Source organism: Equus przewalskii, chromosome 22 (genome assembly GCF_037783145.1).
Source record: "Equus przewalskii isolate Varuska chromosome 22, EquPr2, whole genome shotgun sequence".
Lineage (NCBI taxonomy): Eukaryota > Metazoa > Chordata > Mammalia > Perissodactyla > Equidae > Equus > Equus przewalskii.
In genome coordinates, this window is record NC_091852.1 from 53,126,066 (window position 1) to 53,143,471 (window position 17,406).

Sequence of the window (17,406 nt, forward strand, 5' to 3'; positions counted from 1 at the left end):
CATATAGCATGCATTCTTTTTTGTCTGGCTTCTTCCATCCAGCGTAATTATTTTGAGAATCCTCCATGCTGTACTGAACATCAACAGTTTATTCCTGTTATTGCAGAGCAGAGTTACATTGTACGGATAAACCACAACGTGTTCTTCTGCTCACCTGCTGATGGACACCTGGGCTGGTGCCAGGTTTGGGCTATTATAAATAAAGCTGCTAGGAACGTCCTGTATGTGCCTTTGTATGGACATCTGCTGTCATTTCTCTTGGATACGTACCTAGGAGTGGAATGACTGGATCCTACGCTAGTTGTACATTTATTTTTAAAAGAAATTACCAAACCGTTTTCCAAAGTGGTTGAACCAGCGTATAAGAGTTTCAAATCCTCACCAACACTTGGTGTTTTAAGTTTTAGCTATTTTAATTGGTGTGCAATAGTGATATCTCATTGTGGTTTTAATTTGCATTTCTCTACTGAATAACTCTCTCTCCACATACTCATTTGGTACCCACATATCTTAGGTGAAGTGTCTGTATAAATATTTTTGTTAGCTTGTTTATTTTCTTATCATTGCATTTTGAGAGTTTCTCATGTTATCTGGATAATATGAAGTTTATTATTATTACATATATGGTTTTCAAATATTTTCTCCTAGTCTCCAGCTTCTCTTTCCATTCCTTTAGTTTCTCAAAGAGTAGACATTTTAAATTTGATGAAATTCAATTCACCAACTTTTTTCTTTTGCAGATCATGTACTGGTGCTCTAAGAAACCTCTGTCTAACCCAAGACCACACAAACTTTCTTCTATGTTTTCTACTGTAAGTTTCACAGTTTTCAGTTTTACGTTCAGATCCACATCCCATTTTGAGTTGATTTCAGCACACAGTGTTAAGTATGGATTGACATACATATGACCAACTATTCCAAGACTGAAAAAATTGTCCTTTCTTCACTGAATGTCCTTTGTGTGTTTATAAAAAAAATTAAGTGTCTCTCTGTGTATGGATCTATTTCCTCACTCTCTTTCACTGATCTATTTGCCCATATTTACACCAATACCACACTGCCTTGATTCTTATCGTTTTACAATAATTCTTGAAGTTAGCTAGTGTTAGCATTCCAATTTAGTTCTCCTATTCCCAAATTCCAATGTCCTTTGCATTTTCAATGAAATTCAGTCAGCTTCTCAATTGCTACAAAAAGAGTTCTGGGATTCTGATGGCAGCTGCACAGACTTTCTCGATCCAGTGAGGCAGAGTTAACACTGGAAGAACATGGTGTCTTCTCACTGATGAAGAGGTGCTGGTTTAGGTCCTCTTCAGTTTCCGTCTGCACTGTCTTTTAGTTTTCACTGGACGGGTCTTACGGATATCAGGTTTAGCTCTAAATTGTTCATATATTGTAAAGAATAGCTGTTTTAAATCTCAATTTTTGATTGTTGCTAGTATATTGAAAGACCATAGAGTTTGCACATTGATTTTGCATCCTACAATCCAGCTCACTTACTGGTTCCAGGATCTTTTGTGGAGATTCCAGTGGTCCTTCTTCACTATCACATTGTCTATGAATAAAGACAATTTTAGTTCTTTGTTTCCAACCTAGATGTCTTTTATTCCCCTTTCTTGACTTCTTGCACTGCCTACAACCTCCAGTATAATGACGATTGGAGGCCGTGATGGCAACATCCTTGTCTTCCTCCCGATTTGGGGGAAGCTGCCAGTCTTTCACCAGTGAGTATGATGTCAGCTGTAGGACTTGTACATTCTCTTGGTCAAGTTGAGGAAGCTCCCTTCTATTCCAAGTTTGCTGAGGATGTTTATACTTGTTGAATTTTGTCAAACGCCTTTTCCACATTTACTGTGATGATCATATAGATTGTTTTCTAGTTTATCAATATGGTGAAATATATCCCTTTCCTATAGCTTTTTGAGCACATGGAATATAGTTGCAGCAACTGTCTTAATGTGCTTGTCTGTTATTTCTAACAACATGTCTGCTAGGGGTTGGTTAGAATGTGGAATTTTTCTCATATTTTCCTGACTGGTAATTCTGCCTGGATTTCAGACGATGTAAAATTAACCTTCGTGGGTGCTGGATGAATTTGTATTCTTATAAACGCTCTCTGCTGTGGGACGCAGTTAAGCTACTCTGGCCTTCTCTTTTCGGTTCTTGCTCTTAAGATTCGTTAGGCGGGACGAGAACATTCAGTCTAGGGCTAACTATTGTCCTGATGGAGGCAAGGCCCTTCTCTGGACTCTCCCAATGTCCCTTGAATTGTAAGGCTTTCTAGCTAACTCGTGGGAAGAGACATTTCCAGGCCTGTAGGAGTCCTAGTACTGTTCCCTCTAATTCCTGGGAATGGTTCATTTCCTGGCATTGCCTGGTTTCCTCACACACAGCGCTCTGCAAAATAATCAAGGGGAATCCTCTGCCCCTCTCCAGACTTTTCTCTTTGTGCCGCCGTCTTCTCTCCAGAACTCCACCCAGCAAACTCCTGCCCCCAGGTCTCCCAACTCTCAGGCCGGCCTCCTCTCCACAGGGAGTCAGCTGAGCTCCACCTGGGTCCCTCCTCCCTGCTCTGTGGTGTGGAAACTTCCTCAGGGCAGTCAGCTGAGAGGATCAGAGTCTTTTCAGTCTTGCAGGGATCAATGTCCTTCATTGCCTTATGTTCAAAGTCTGATAAACATTGTTTCATATATTTTGCATTTTTTGGTTGTCTTCTGAGGGAGGAGAAATCCATTGCCTATCACCCATCTTGGCCTAAAGCAAAAGTCTGAAGGTCCCTTTGATTGTCTGTTGTCGCTGCTGCTTTTCTTTCATGCTATCTTGCCTCATTATCTCCCTGGTTATATATTTTTTCAATATATGTAAACTTTTTCTTTTTTTACTTTCTAAATTATCATACTATAAGATGGACATTTTCTTCGGGTGTAGAGTTCAAAGAATTTTAACACACATATATCCATATAATTACTATCACAATCAAGATACAGAACAACTCCATCACCCAAAAAAAAGACTCCCGTGTGTATCCCTTTATGGTCACAGTCTGCCCCCACCCCTAACCCCTGTCAGACACTGCTCCTGTCCTCTATCACTGTCGCTTTTTTAAGAATGTCATTACAAATAGGATTATACAGTACGTAGCCTGTTGAGACTGGCTTCTTTCACTCAGTCTTCCTTTGAGGTACACTCGCGTTGTTGCATGCATCAACAGTTTGTTTCTTTTTCAAGGCATCACAGTTTGTTTGTCCATTCACCTGCTGCAGGATATTTGGGTTGTTTCCAACTTGGGCAATTAGGCAATTATGAGTAGAGCTGCCAGGAGCATTCATAAATAGGTGTTTGAGTGAACATGGCTGTCGTTTCTCTAGGGTAAACATTGAGGAGAGAAATTGTTGTGTCATATAGTAAGTGTATCTTTTATTTTAAAAACGCCAACCTGTTTTCAGAATAGCCATACCATTTTGCATCCCCACTAGCAATTTATGACAGATGGAGTTGTTCCCCACCATACCAAGACTTGACACTGTCAGTTTAGCCACCCTACCAGTGTGTGGTGACCCTTCACTGTGGCTTTAATTTGCACATCTCTGGTAGTCAGTAATGTTGAATGCTGTTTCACGTGCTGCCACCCTTATATTCTCTTTGGTGAAGTGTCTGTTAAGTCCATTGTCCCTTTTTTAATTGAGTTGTTTTCTTACCATTTAGTTTTGAGAATTCTTTATATATTTTGGGAACAAATACTATGTTGAATATGTGATTTGCAATTATTTTCTCCTAGTACCATGTCTTTTCATTCTCTTGACAATGGTTTTCGCAGAGCAAAATACTTTTATTTTGATGATGTCTGATTTATCCACTTTCTTCTTTTATGGATCATGCTCTTGGTGTCAGGTCTAAGAACTCCTTGGCACAGGAAACAAAGATTTTTCTCCAACGTTACATTTTACATTTGGATATATGATGCATTTTGAATTAATTTTTGTATAAGATGTCAGACCTAAGTCAGAGTTCAATTATTGCACATTGATGACCAACCGCTCCAAAACCAGTTATTGAAAAGACACTGAGCTGTTTTGCACCTTTGTCAAAAAACCAAATGGCCCTATTTGCATGGGTCTGTTTCTAGGCTCTCTTTTCTGTTCCGTTTATCTATGTGCCAGTCTCTCTGCCAATACCACAGTGTCCAGATCACTGTAACATGATAAGTCTTAATATTGGGTAGTGTGGTCCCTCCCACTTGATTCTCCTTTTTAAAAACTGATTTGCTATTTCAATGATCTTTGCATTTCCATACTAATTTTAGAGTCAGCTTGTCTAGATCAGCAAAAATATCCTGCTTGAATTGTTATCGATATTTCATTAAATCTATGGATCGCCTTGGGCAGAACTGACATTTTTACTATGTTGAGTCTTCCAATCCATGAAAACAGTATGTTTCTCCATTTATTTAGGTCATCTTTGATTCATTTCATCAGTATTTTGTAGTTTTCAGCATACAGATTCTGTGTATGTTTCGTTAAATTTATAGCTACGTATCTTTTTGGGGGGGAGCTAACGTAAATTATATTCTTTCGATATTTTAGTTTTCATATATTCACTATCAGCAAATAGAAATATAAACTTATTTGTGTGGGTTGACCTTGTATCCTGTGATCTTGTTAAATTCACTTATTGGTTCTAGGAGTTGTTTGTTTAGTTTCCTTGTGATTTTCTCCATATAAAATCACATTATCTGCAAACAGACACACAATTTTAATTCTTCCTTTTCAATCCACATGGCTTTTATTTCTGTTTCTCATCCCTCTGGAATATGGCTAAGATTTCTAGTTCAGTATTCAATAGGAACGGAGAGAGTGACATCCATGCCTCGGTCCCAGTCTCAGAGGGAACACATTTGGCTTTTCACCACTAAATATGATGTTAGCTGTTTTCTGTAGATGCCCCTTATCAGGCTGAGAAAGTTCCCCTGTCTTCCTAGTTTGCTGAGCAATTTTATCATGAATGGATGTTGGATTTTGTCAACAGCTGATGCTTTTTCTGTATCAGCTGATACGATGTTTTTCCCTTTGTAAGGAAGAGAAATCCCCAATGATATTAATATGGTGGATTAATTGATTTTTTAATATTGCCTTCCCAGGATACACTCCACTTTGTCACAGTGTATTGCACTTTTTATATATTGCTGGATTTGACTTAATATTTTATTCAGAATTTTTTCCCTCTACATCCATGAGAGATTTTGGTCTGTCATTCTCTTTTTGGGCACTGTCTTTGTCTGGTTTTTATATCAGGGCAATGCTGGCCTCATAAAACAGTGTGAGAAGTGCTCTTTCTATTATCTGGAAGAGATTTTGTAGAATTGGTGTTAGTTACTTTTTCAAATGTTTCATAGAATTTACCAGGGAAAGCATTTGGGTCTGGAAAATTCTTTTGGGGGAGACTTTTCACTACAAATTCAGTCTTGTAATAAGTATAGGAGTGCTCAAGTTATCTATTCCATCTTGGATGAGTTTTAGTAATTTGTGGCTTTTGTGGAACTAGTCTCTTTCATCTAAGTTGTCGAATTTAGGTGTGTAGGTTTGTTCATAGTACTCATGACTATGATTCCATGATTATTATCCTTTCATGCAGGGTCTGTAGTGGTATCTCCTCTTTTATTCCTAACACTGGTATTTTGTCTTTTTCTTTGTCAGTCTTGCAAGAGGAGGCTTATCACAGAATTAGCTTTTTGTTTCATCGTTTTTTCCCACAGAATTGGTTTTTTGTTTCATGTTTTTTCAATTGTTTTTGTTTCAAATTTCATTGATTTCTGTTCTTATCGTTCCTTCCTTCTGTATGCTTTGGATTTTGTTCTCGTTTTTCTGGTTTCTTGAGATGGAAGCTTGCATTATTGATTTGAGAACTCTTCAGCTAACCATTTAATGCTATAAATTTGTCTCTACTGTTTTAGCTGCATCCCACAAATTTAATATGTTATATTTTCATTCTTGTTCATTTCAAAATGTTTTCTAATTTTCCTTGAGACTTTTCCTGACTTAAAGATTTAGAAGTGTTATTTAATTTTAAAGTGTTTGACAATTTTTCTGTTATCTTTGTTATTGATTTCTCATTTATTATGTTATATGAGAGAACATACTTGATATAATTTCAATCCTTTTAAATTTGTTAAGTTTTGTTGCATAGCTCAGGATATGGTCATTGGTCCATGTGCACTTGGAAAGAATATATATACTCTGTTATTGTTGGGTAGAGTGTTCTACAAACGCCAACTTGACAATGATGTCCAGATCTTCTAAATACTTGCTGATTTTCTGTCTACCAATTTTATCTGTAACTGAGAGAAGAGTGTTGAAGCCTCCAATTACAATTTTGGATTTGTCTTTTTTTCCTTCCAAAGCTTCAGTTTTGAAGCTTTGTTGTTAGGGGCATTCATATTTAGGACTGTTATGTCATGTTGATGAATTGACCTTTTTTGAATATGTAGTTTTTTTTTATTTCTGCTAATTTTCTCTGCTCTGATGTCTATTTTGTCCGATATGGAATAACCACTCTAGGGGTCTTCTGCTTAGCACTTGCATGGTATATCTCTTACCATTCTCTTTCTTTTAACACCTATATCATTCTATTTGAAGTTTCTTGTAGACAGCAAATATTCAGGTCAAGTTTTTTCTTAATCTATTCTCACAGTCTCTGTCTTTTAATGATTTACATTTAATTCAATTATTGGTTTGGATGTAGGTCTAAGATTTGTTTGTTTCCTGTTTTTTTCTTTTTTTAAAATTCTGTTTCTCCTGTCTTTTTTTTTTTAGGTTATTTTAATTTTTTTCATATTCTACCTTAATTTATTCACTATGATTTTATATATTTCTTTGCATGATTCTCTTTTTTTTAAGTGAAGAAGATGGACCCTGAGCTAATATCTGTGCCAATCTTCCTCTATTTTACGTGGGACACCACCACCACATGGCTCGATGAGCAGTGCTAGGTCTGCACCCGTGATCTGAGCCTACGAACCCCAAGCCACTGAACTGGAGCATGTGAACTTAACCACTACGCCACCGGGCCAGCCCCTCTTTGTACAATTCTTTTAGTGGTTGCTCTAGGAATTACAAAATACATATTCATTTTTCACAGTCTACTTAGAATCAGTATTTTATGACTTCAACAGGGATGTAGAAATATTATCAACATACAGATCCTTTACCCCCTCCTACCATCGCTATGTCATATATTATTACATTTAGGTAAATTAAAAGCCCCACCAGACATTATAATTTATTTCACCTGTCAAACCTGTCTGAAGAACTCAAGAGGAGATCTATCACACCCACCCAGACGCTGACCACTTCTGCTCCTCTCCTTCAGCCTGACGTTCCAAGTTTCCCTCCAGCGTCACTTCCCTGCTGTCTGAAGCCCTCTGGCAATCCTTTCAGAGCAGTTGTACCGCCTACAGCTTCTCCTAGGTGTCTGCATCTAAGAATGGCTTTACTTCAGTTTTGTTTCCGAAGAATGCTTTCTCTGAATACAAAATTCTGGGTTGACAGTTCTTTTCTTTCAACACTTTAAAGAGGCCACAAAGCTTCCTGTGGACTCCTCGGATTCTGGTGAGGACTCTGCAGTCACTGAACCACTGTCCCCTCCAAGTAACACACCATTTTTCTCCCGCTGCTTTCGCAATTTCTTCTCATTCTTACTTTTCAGCAGTTTATGATGTGTCCAAGTGTGGATTTCTTTGGGTTTATCCTATTTAGTGTTTACTCAGCCTCTTGAATCTACAGATTATGTCTTTTACCAAATTTGGGAAGTTTTCAGCATTATTCTTCAGATATTTTTTCAGCACTGCACTTTTTCTCTCCTTCTGGAACTCTGATGACACAAACATTAGACCTTTGCTCTCGTTCCAAGGGCTCTCTTCATTTGTTTTTGTATCTTTTGCTCTAAGTTCTGACTGGATAGTTTCACATATTTTAGTTTGCAGTTTTAAAATTTCCATTTGTCTCTTTTTTGTATCTTCTATTTCTTTGCTGATACTGTCTATCTTAACATGTGTTTTCAGAATCTTTGCAATTGCCTGTTCAAGCATTTTTATAATAGCTGCTTTAAAGTCTGTCGATCATTCCAACATCTATGTCACCTTATCATTGTCATGTGTTGGCTGTCTTTTTCCATGCAAGTTGACATTTTCATGGCTCTTCACTTGGGTTTTGGATTGCATTGGTTAAAGTGGATTAAACTGGAGCTTGAATAATATTATGAGATCCTAAGTCTGTTTAAATCCCGTGGTGAATGTTGATAATTTTGCTTTAGCAGGCAATCAACCTAGTTAGGTTCAAGCTGCAAGTTGCAACCCTTCTATGAGCCGTGGCTACAACGTCAGTTCAGTTTTCAATGTTTTTGCAGTACTGACCTGACCTGAAACAAGTGTGTGCTGCTCAGGGGCCAGTCTGGAACCTGAGTGGGAGTCTGCCCATTAGCTTGGTTCTCAACGTTTTTTATATGCTAATTAGGATTGGATCCATGCACCCACAGATTGAGGTGAGGCCAGGAGTTCATCGACAACTTTATGGGGTTGCTTTCCCATGCTCTTCCCTGTCCATGGTCTTCCTGGTACTTCCTGGTCCCCTGGGACTCCCATTTCTCTGGAGAGAAACCATCCACTTCCATAATTGTGAGAAGCAGGGCCAAGTGGCAGGACAGAGAGAGAAAGGAAGTAATGGGTGTTGGGTCTGTACTCTTTGAGCCCTGCCTCCACCCAACAGAGAGGAAGGCTCTCCCGTCTCGTGGTTTTGGCTCCTGTTACCTGCTGCTGGCCCTCAGAACTGTCTGCGGACTGCGGTGCAAGAAAAAGGGCAAAAGGAAAAATGGAAAGATCCGCCACCTTCTCTCTGAGCTTTAGGAGCTCCCTTTCCTGCTGTGCAACCCCAAACCAGAGCATGCCTCCTGGAGCTTCTCTGTCTGCCTCCCGTGCTCACTCCCAGCCTTCACACAGCTCTGAGCTCAGGCCAGGAAACACCAGAGGGAAATGCTAAGCTCAACACCAGCTCAGTGGTCCTTGGAACTCCGGTGCACCTCCCCATCCTCCTGCTGCTACTTATTTCCCCGAGTCCTTAAAGAGCCGTGCCAGTGTTGGCCCAGGCACACACTCAAGCTCAGGGGAGAGAAGGGCTGGTGGCATGGGCACATGCCATCCTAGCCCGAACCAGGACTCTCTGTCTAGATATTTTTTTATTATGTGCCAGATACGGCATTCACTGAACTATTTGTGTAAGTAATGTGAGGTCCAGAATGGTGTCACCTTCCTGCAGAAAGGACCTGTGTGCCTCTGCCTGAGCACACAGCGCTCTGAGATCACCTTCATAAGGGTGCTGCGCTCTGAGAAGACTCCTTGCTCTGCCTGGCCCGTCCACCTGCAGGTGCCCTTTGCTCCTCCAGCACAGCACTCCAGCAGGGGCCCCACCTGGCCCACAGCTCAGAGCCCCTTTTTCTCCAGCCTGGTGAGCTATCAAAGCTTCGACACGCAGCCTCTCAGCCACCCTGCAGGAATGGGAGGTGCACCCAGGGGAACAGTCCAACACTGGGCTCACATCCTGGTGTCCATCCTTCCCTGGACCCTGGCCTGATAATTCTCCACTATCTTTAGACAATCCGAACACCTTCAAGCAAATGATCTTTAGAATTCGTCCAACTTTTTGGTCATCCTAAGTGAATGATTAATCCAAATGAATAGATCTGCCATCCTTAGAAGTGGCTGCTTCCTTCTTCTCTTTTTATAGATAAAGAGACTGGTTCTGAAAGGTTTCCTGCAGTCAGTGCACAGTGAAGGATGAGGGTTTAACTCCGGGCACGTCTTCTTGCCCACTACACCACTCAGAAAATTGGCTTTACTTTAACAAGGGTTTTCCCTCCCTAATTAACTGTGTATGTATCAACACCAAGAAGTCATAGATGAACATACACTCATGTCAAAACTGAGCCACTGCAGACCGTCTGCTCCTCCGTGACCCCTCAGTGCAGGCCAGGCAGGCCCTTTGCCAGACTCAGGTCTCAGATCACGGCTCCGTTGGGGGTTTCTTTATTAGGCTGACTCTTCCCCAAGGGAACGAATCTCCAAAAGTGTAAGGGAAGTTACTGGAAACACAGGATACGAAATTGAAAATGACTTACAGGTATTTTTCGCAATTGTACCATAAAGTCAGGTCAAGTTATATAAAGGACAACTTTTTCCTGCCAACTTACAGGAAATTAAACCTTAAATCTGTTCAAGTGACTATCTGCAGCCTCCCAAGGGACCACAAAACCCGAATTTAACCGACAGCCCCAAGGGCAAGCTTGCTGGTGTCTGCCCACGCAGGTGCAGATCAATCTCAGAAGGTCGGTTTTCCTTGGGGACAATTTACAATCAGAGAGTCTCAGCACCGAAAGGGTCCCTCCCATCCCACCGGCAAAACAAGCAGAACCACCAGGGGCGTGTTCCAGCAGGTGGGCCATGTCGGGGTGGGGAGCTAGTCACAAGACGACACTGGTAGGAAACGGGAGAGCAGAGGCCTTCGTCACACACCTGTGCAGCCATGGGGTTCACCTGCACAGCGAAGGCACCGGGCAGCCCAAACCCGAGTTGCTGCCTCGCTTGGCTCATTCGGGGGACACTGGGACGGGTTACAGACAGGGGTACGGCCCCACAGGCTGCTCTGGGTTTCGGGCGACAGTGCAGGAAGAGCCCCTTACAGCCGGCTGGGCACACAGCACATGCCAGCGAAACGTGAGTGCGAGGAAAGCCGGGCTGAGGACCCCGGGGGGATGCGAGCGATACACGGGAGGAGGCGAGCCGCGTTACAGGGACGGGGGACAGCTAGGGGGCTCTGGCTGCTCCTACCTTGGCTGGCTTCCGGCTGCAGGGAGCTCAGAGGAAGTGGGGGCGAGGATTTGGGGGCCTCCGCCGCTGGGTGCTCAGCCACCGGACAGATGATAAACCACCTCTTCCCGGTGTGCAGGACTGAGGGGCAGCACAGAAACAGGAGGCGAGAGCCAGTGAGTTTCTCCCACGGCCGGCGGCACCCAACCAGCCACAGGGGACTTCGCAGAACTCTTCTCCCACCGCGGGGCGACATGCCGCCCGCTCGCGTGCCCCTCACTGGCAGCCGGAAGCTCTCACAAGAACCCCAGGCACAGGCTTAGCTCCCGGGACACCCTCGGTGCCATCAGTGACGGCGTCGTGCTGGCCGGGGGACCAGCAGGCGGCGGCCAGTCTACCCATGCTCAGTCCCCACCGGGCCAGACGTGGCTCCTCAGACAGGGCGGCATCCCCAGATGGGAGGACGCTCGCCACAAGCCGCAGCCCCCCCAGTGTGACGGCCAGACGCCTTTCAAAATGCTCCGTGGGCTCTCAGTTAATGGCTGCCGGAAGACAGAGAAGGGCCCGTGATGGGAAGGCCGTGGCCCAAGGGCAGACGTACCATTCTGCTGATACACCGGGGCGTCGGCCTGGGACTGGCGGCTCTCCTGATGGAGTTAAAGGATCGGAAATCAGCAGACCGCGTGGAACGAGGGCATCCTTTGGAGCACAACGTGGCCTCAAAACATCCAGGGGCCTGGGGCTTGGACGTCTCTAACAGAACTGAAGGCGCCCGTCCTCCCGGCTGCCCTACCTGGCACCACTCAGCCCGCGGGCTCCTCCAGCAGGCGGCAGGTGGCGGCTCAGCCCCGCGCTCAGAGCTGGGAGCTGGGGGTGAGCAGGCCCTGGGACTCACCTCCCCGGCGCCCAGGCCGCAGGTGTTGACATGGGGCGGGCTCACCCCAGGGTCAGAGCCACGGTCCACGTCCGTGTCCTCGCTGAGCATGTCCTCTGCCTTGTCCATGACGTCCTTCATCTGCTCGATGAACGTCTCCCGCTCGGCCTGCAGGATGAAGTCGTGCTCCACCTGCAACGGCACATGCAGCCCTGCTGGCCGGGACCCACCACAGGCCACTGGCCGCTCTGCATCACCACTGAGGGATTTGATTTCTGCTCGGGGCTGAGCCCGGGAGGGGAAACACGGCCAGGGGGTCCAGTCCCTGACACGGGGGCTGCACAGCTCAGTGAGGAGAGCCGCGGCTCAAGAAGCAAGGTGTCCAGGTGAGAGACCAGCACTAGCCCGAGCAGGTGGCCAGCTGCAGAGGCCAGAGGACGAGGAAGGATGGCAGCCAACACTCCCTGAGTGGGGCTGGCAGGCACGAGCCCAAGGGACAAGTGGGAGACAGGCTCGCCTTCCTAGGGGAGGTGCCACTGCCTCAGCTGACCGGGCAGGACACGCAGCCTCACCATGTAGGTGGCGATCTCATCAGGCGCATCCCCGTCCAGGTCAAACTTGAACGTCACCATCCTGTGGTTGTGCGTCTCCAGCTGGCATTCCACCATCTTGTCCCCCGTGTTGCACACCTACGGACACTCAGGCAGTCGGACCAGCGGAGGAGACCCCGCCCAGGGAGCCCTGAGCCCTTGGGCTGTCCCGCCAGGCCACTCACGTTCAGGATGGTCAGCCGGGGTCGGCTGGTCCTCTCCTGGCGGGAGCGCGCACGCGTGGACCTGCGGTGGTGTTTCCGGGCGGCCCTGCCTTCCAGCTTCCCCCCACCAAAGGCGCCTTCACCACCATCACTCATCTCTCTTCCAGAAGCCACATCGGAACCTCCGAGGCTGCACGAAAACCAACAACGTCACAGCACCCGCGGGAACGACCTCGCGGAAGCTTGGCTGCTCAGGAGATAACCAGGAGCTTCAGCATCTGACGTGCTCAGCCAGAGAGCCTGGAGGGGCTGAGCCAGCCATGCCTGGCAGGGAGACCCCCGAGCCGGAAGCAGGGCCCAAAGCCCCTTCTCCCACTGCAGCGTCTGTCCTGGGGCCGTGGGGGATGCATAGATTTTCTGACCCCAGACCTCAGTCCTCTGAGCCTCCTAACCTTGGATCAGGCCCACCTGGCTCTCAGTAAATGTGTGGATTAAGAAACAACCCTCCCCCGTCCTCAGTTTCCCCATCTGTGCAACACCACGGGAACATGCCAACCGCGTGGGGCCGGCACAGGATTCCAGGAGAGTCTGTGGAGTGCAGAGCTGGGTGCCTGGTGCACCAGGAGGGTGGGACACAGTCAGTTCTCGTAACCAGCGCCCTCCCCAAATGCGACACGTACTGTGACTGGGAAATGACAGGCGCCACAGGCGCTGGGAGACCTGGTTGTGGGCTGGACTCTGCCTGGCTCCCCAGCCTCCCCTCAGCCCCGGGCCTGCAGACTCTCTGTCTGTGGCCTCTCTCTCTGGAACATCCATGGCACCAAAGACCAGCGCCAGGACCCAGAACAGCCGGGAGCATCTGAGGACCGCACTTCAAGAGGCCCTGAGCAAGACCACGGGGGAGCTCCCCGCAGCACCCTCAGGGAAGGCTGGGAAAACAGGCGACACTGTCGGAAGCCCGGACACGGCAGGGGCCTGTGTGAAGGGGCAGCTACACCACAAGCCGAGTCCATGTGTGGCCCACGCCCACCCACGCCGTCCCTGGCCAGGCCGGGCCGTTACCTCTCACAGCTCTGCAGGAGGCTGGGCTGCTTGTCCTGCAAGGCCTGCTCCTGAAACACAACCATGGAAAGGAGGGCGGGTCACGCTCGTTCCCGCGCACAGCACCAGCGGCCCAGCCCGCCCGCGCCCTTCTGACCACAGCCGCCACGCGGGGCAGCAGGGCCAAGGGTTCTCATCATGCTGAACGCCCAGAGTCAAGTGGATTCCTAAAAGCTGGGGCCGCCCCCTTTCCAAACACGTTCACCCTCTGACCGGCCCTACGGGATGCCCACGGGCCCCAGAAAGCTGGTGGCAGGCCTTCCCATCACCTGCAGGGGAAGCACTCTAACCCCACGCGTAAAAACCACACTGTCCACCTGCACACGAGCTTCAGGAAAGGGTGACACGCAGGGACGGCAGAGGGAGATGGCAGCAGCTCCCACAGGGCTGTCCTGGGGCGCATGCTGCCACCGTCCTCAGCACGTCCCCGACTTCTAGCAAGGAGACCCAAGGTCACCGAGCAGGGGCCCACCATGATGGCGGGGTCAGGGGTCAGGGTGACATGCTGCAGGCTGAGCCCTGAGGGGAGGGCACACACCTCCAGGGCCGGCTCCACGGTCAGCTGGACAGCAGGGCCGGGGCCAGTGATCCCCGGCCCGCTGGGCAGTGGAGGGTGAGCAGGCGGCAGAAGCGTGGTGGTCTGGACAGGCAGGCTTGGAGCAGCCGCCACTGCTGTGGGGGCCAGGGAGCCAGGGAGCTGAGGCAGGAGCTCAGGGGCGGCGGGCGGGAGCACTTCCGGCAGAGGAGGGGAGAGGATGGCAGCCGGTGTGGGCACCGTGGGGACCTGGGCAGAGACATCCACGGCATACGGAGGTGGGTGGCCAAGCAGCACCTGGGGGCACAGAAGACGGGGATGCAAGTCAAGAGGCCAGGCCCCACTTTCCCTGCTGGGCCCTAAGGGTCCCAGAGCAAAGTAGGTGCCACCTCCGTTGGGCCACGAGCTCTCCAGGGCTCCAACCCGCCCTCCCCTCCCCACAGGCAAGGCCTGGCCCTGGAGCTGTCAGCGCGGGGACTTGGCAGGAAGAAACAGGAACACCCTCTTGTGTTCCTGTGTGTGTAAGATCAAACCCAACACCACACTTCCCCTGTGGCCTCCGGCTGTGCCAGGAGAGGCCCTGAGCCGGGTCCAGCACTGACCACGGGCCCAACCGCCCCGTCAGCTCAGCACCTGTGCTCCCCTCCAGCCTCTGGCCAGGGGCCGTGGACCGTGGCCTCCCATGGGCAACCCAGGCTGGGCCTGCTGGCCTGAGACCCATCAGCAACACGGTGCGTGGGGTCAGACGCGAAAGCTGCAGCCCAGCTGTGGACCTGTCCTTTCTGGACTGTCCTGCTGCTGCGGTCAGGGGCATCACTGCCCACAGCACAGGGAAGCCCGTGGGCAGCCAGGCCATCCCATCAATAAACCCCAGACCCTCCAACCGGCAGCAGGAAGGCCAGCACGCCTGGCCAGCGACCTCGAGCACACACGCCTTCTGCAGCTACGGGCTGAGCAAGGCGCCAGTCCAGGCCTCCACTCAGCCCTTGGCTTTCCCGAAAGGGCCCTCACCTGTGGTCAGCACCACTGTGAGTAATGGACCGTGCAGGCGCCCACTCAGGCCACTGCACTGCTGTGCCTGCTCACACTCGCTCTTAAACGCCACCCTGTTGCTCATTAAAACTCCCTTCCTTCTCCACATACAAATCTTTTCTGGAAATCAGACAGCGAGGAGCCACGTCCAGGAGGACCTGTATGTCCTTAGGACGCAGGGGCTCGCTCCAGACGGGAACAGGTGCAACACGAACTGGGGGCACCCAGCACCTTCGCACACTGTCAGGATGAACCTTCACAACAAAATCCAAAGGGGACCGTCAGCCCCACCTCACGAGAGGAGCTGGAGCTCACAAGGCAAAGGTCGTGCCCACTTGCACACAGCTGCTGCGGCTTAGAGCCAGGGCGGGGCCAGGTGGGAGAACCCTCAAGTGGGAGGCCCACCCAGGTGTGAAGCCCCAGGTGGGAGGTCCCGTTGGGGGAGGCCCCCAGGTGGGAGGCCCCCCATGTGACAAGCCCCCAGGTGGGAGGCCTCCCCGCAGGCTCCTCTCATCAATGAAGTTGGGTAACAGCCCTGAAGCTCCAAAACATGTGGGCTGCACAGGTGTGTGGAGGCACAGAGAGGCCCAGCCATCCAGCAGGGCACGTGTCTCTCTGTCCCTTCACTGTCAGTGTAGCAAGCTGCCCAAGGTCCCCACCTGCCTCCAGGACATCATCCTTGTCTGCCACAACCCTTGGAATCAGCAGCCTGTGTGCCCCGAGCACTGCCCAGCCCATGGCGACTGAACCCCTGGAACCCCGTTTGCCTCATTCCTGGCTGCTGAGATGGGGCTGTCCCCCCATCTCACTCTGACAAGGCACCAGGCCGTGGGAGCCTCCCTGGCGCCCATGGAGAGGCTGCTGCAGCCGCACCGAGGGGAGGCCAGGCACCTCAACGCGCAGCATTGGAGGGACCCCCAACCACCAGCAGCTGCTACTGACCCTCAGGAAGGGACCGACAGTGGAACCTTTGGCTGCCCCAATTCCCACGGCTCCCAGTACTTGCTGGGAAGAGGGAGGAAGAGCAGACACCCCCATAGTGGACGAGAAGCCGTGGCCGCAGGACAGCGCTGCCTGCCTGTCCCCACTGTGCCCCCAGGTCAAGGTGCAGTAAAGGAGCAGAGGGCTGAGAACTTGCACCTCTGGGTGCTAAGGGCTCTCCCAGAGGCTGGAGAGCGGGCCCTGCCCAGCAGGGGGCTCACCTGGCTCCCGGCGCTGGTGGCCGCAGCGGCCTGCTCCGGAAGGCGGGCGATGCTCGGCTGGTGGGCCTGCGGCAGCATGGGGGGCACCGGCTGCGGAGGAGGAGCCCGCACGGGCTGCACCGTGTGGAGGGGGGAAGGCGGGACATCACCAGGCGCCATCTGCGGAAAGGCCGCGGGGTACACAGGCTGGGCTGGGAGCTGGGCCACGGCGGGGTGAATGGACAGAGCGGCCACGCCCTGCGGGGCAACAGCCAGCAGAGGGATGGCGGCGGTGGTGGCTGCCACGTTTGGCACGATGGTCCTGCACGGCACAGCCAGCGGTGCCCCAGGCGGGTGGGGCAGTTTGACTGCCTGCAGAGGCAGGGCCGGTGCCACAGGCAGGGGCGCAGTGGCGGCAGCGAGTGGGAGGCTTGGCAGGATGACAGCCGGAGAGAAATACTGCGAGGGGGCAGGCACGGCCGGCACACCGGCGGCCGGCAGGTCAGGGAGGGCCGTGGGGAGGCTGTCGATGGTGGCCAGCGGTGCGACGGGGGGAATGACAGGAAGCGGAGGCATCTGAAAGAGAGACAGCATGTCAGCCAGGGCCGCCCCCCCGGCAGCACACCCGTACTGGGGACCCCGAACGCGAGCCCAAATTAACAAAGCCTAGCGCAGAGCACCGTGCAACAGAGAAGGAAGGCACGAGGCCTCGGCACGGTGGGCGCTCAACAGCCTGAGAGCCCCTGCAGTGCCCTCTGGACCACTCTGGGGCTCACCATGTATCGCCAGGCGGCCACGAGGATGGCAGGGGAGGCTCAGATACGAGGAGTCACAGGCGTGACCACTTCACAGCCTTGTGTGTTTTCATTCAGATAGGCTAGGACTGTCAGGGCCACCTGACACCTGACGTGGACGTTTCTCTGCCGGATTCCCTGCTCTGTATGGGTTCCCTCCGGGACCAGAGTCTTCCGCAGGTTCTCTTGGGGCAAAGCATCTCTTCCTGCCCGCCCTCCCCATTGGCTGAGGCGACAACCCTCTGCACGTGGCTCAGGGAAGGGTGGCAGCTCCCAACAGTGG

The 17,406-nt window shown here is 50.2% G+C and overlaps 1 protein-coding gene across 30 annotated transcripts in view; it reads right to left on the reverse strand.

Moving 5' to 3' along the window:
• WNK2 (WNK lysine deficient protein kinase 2) overlaps positions 1-17,406 on the reverse strand; it is a 116,186-nt gene that overhangs the window by 44,797 nt on the left and 53,983 nt on the right. For all 30 annotated transcript variants that reach the window (XR_011531730.1, XM_070590549.1, XM_070590546.1 and 27 more), the window contains 8 exons: positions 16,351-16,905; positions 14,120-14,413; positions 13,543-13,592; positions 12,502-12,670; positions 12,299-12,415; positions 11,748-11,918; positions 11,454-11,499; positions 10,874-10,993 (listed from right to left, as the gene is read on the reverse strand). Coding sequence is in view for 29 of the 30 variants with exons in the window: in XM_070590549.1 (XP_070446650.1) it covers positions 10,874-10,993; positions 11,454-11,499; positions 11,748-11,918; positions 12,299-12,415; positions 12,502-12,670; positions 13,543-13,592; positions 14,120-14,413; positions 16,351-16,905 (1,522 nt within the window). In the remaining variant the exon portion in view is untranslated. The remainder of the gene's footprint in view (positions 1-10,873; positions 10,994-11,453; positions 11,500-11,747; positions 11,919-12,298; positions 12,416-12,501; positions 12,671-13,542; positions 13,593-14,119; positions 14,414-16,350; positions 16,906-17,406) is intronic.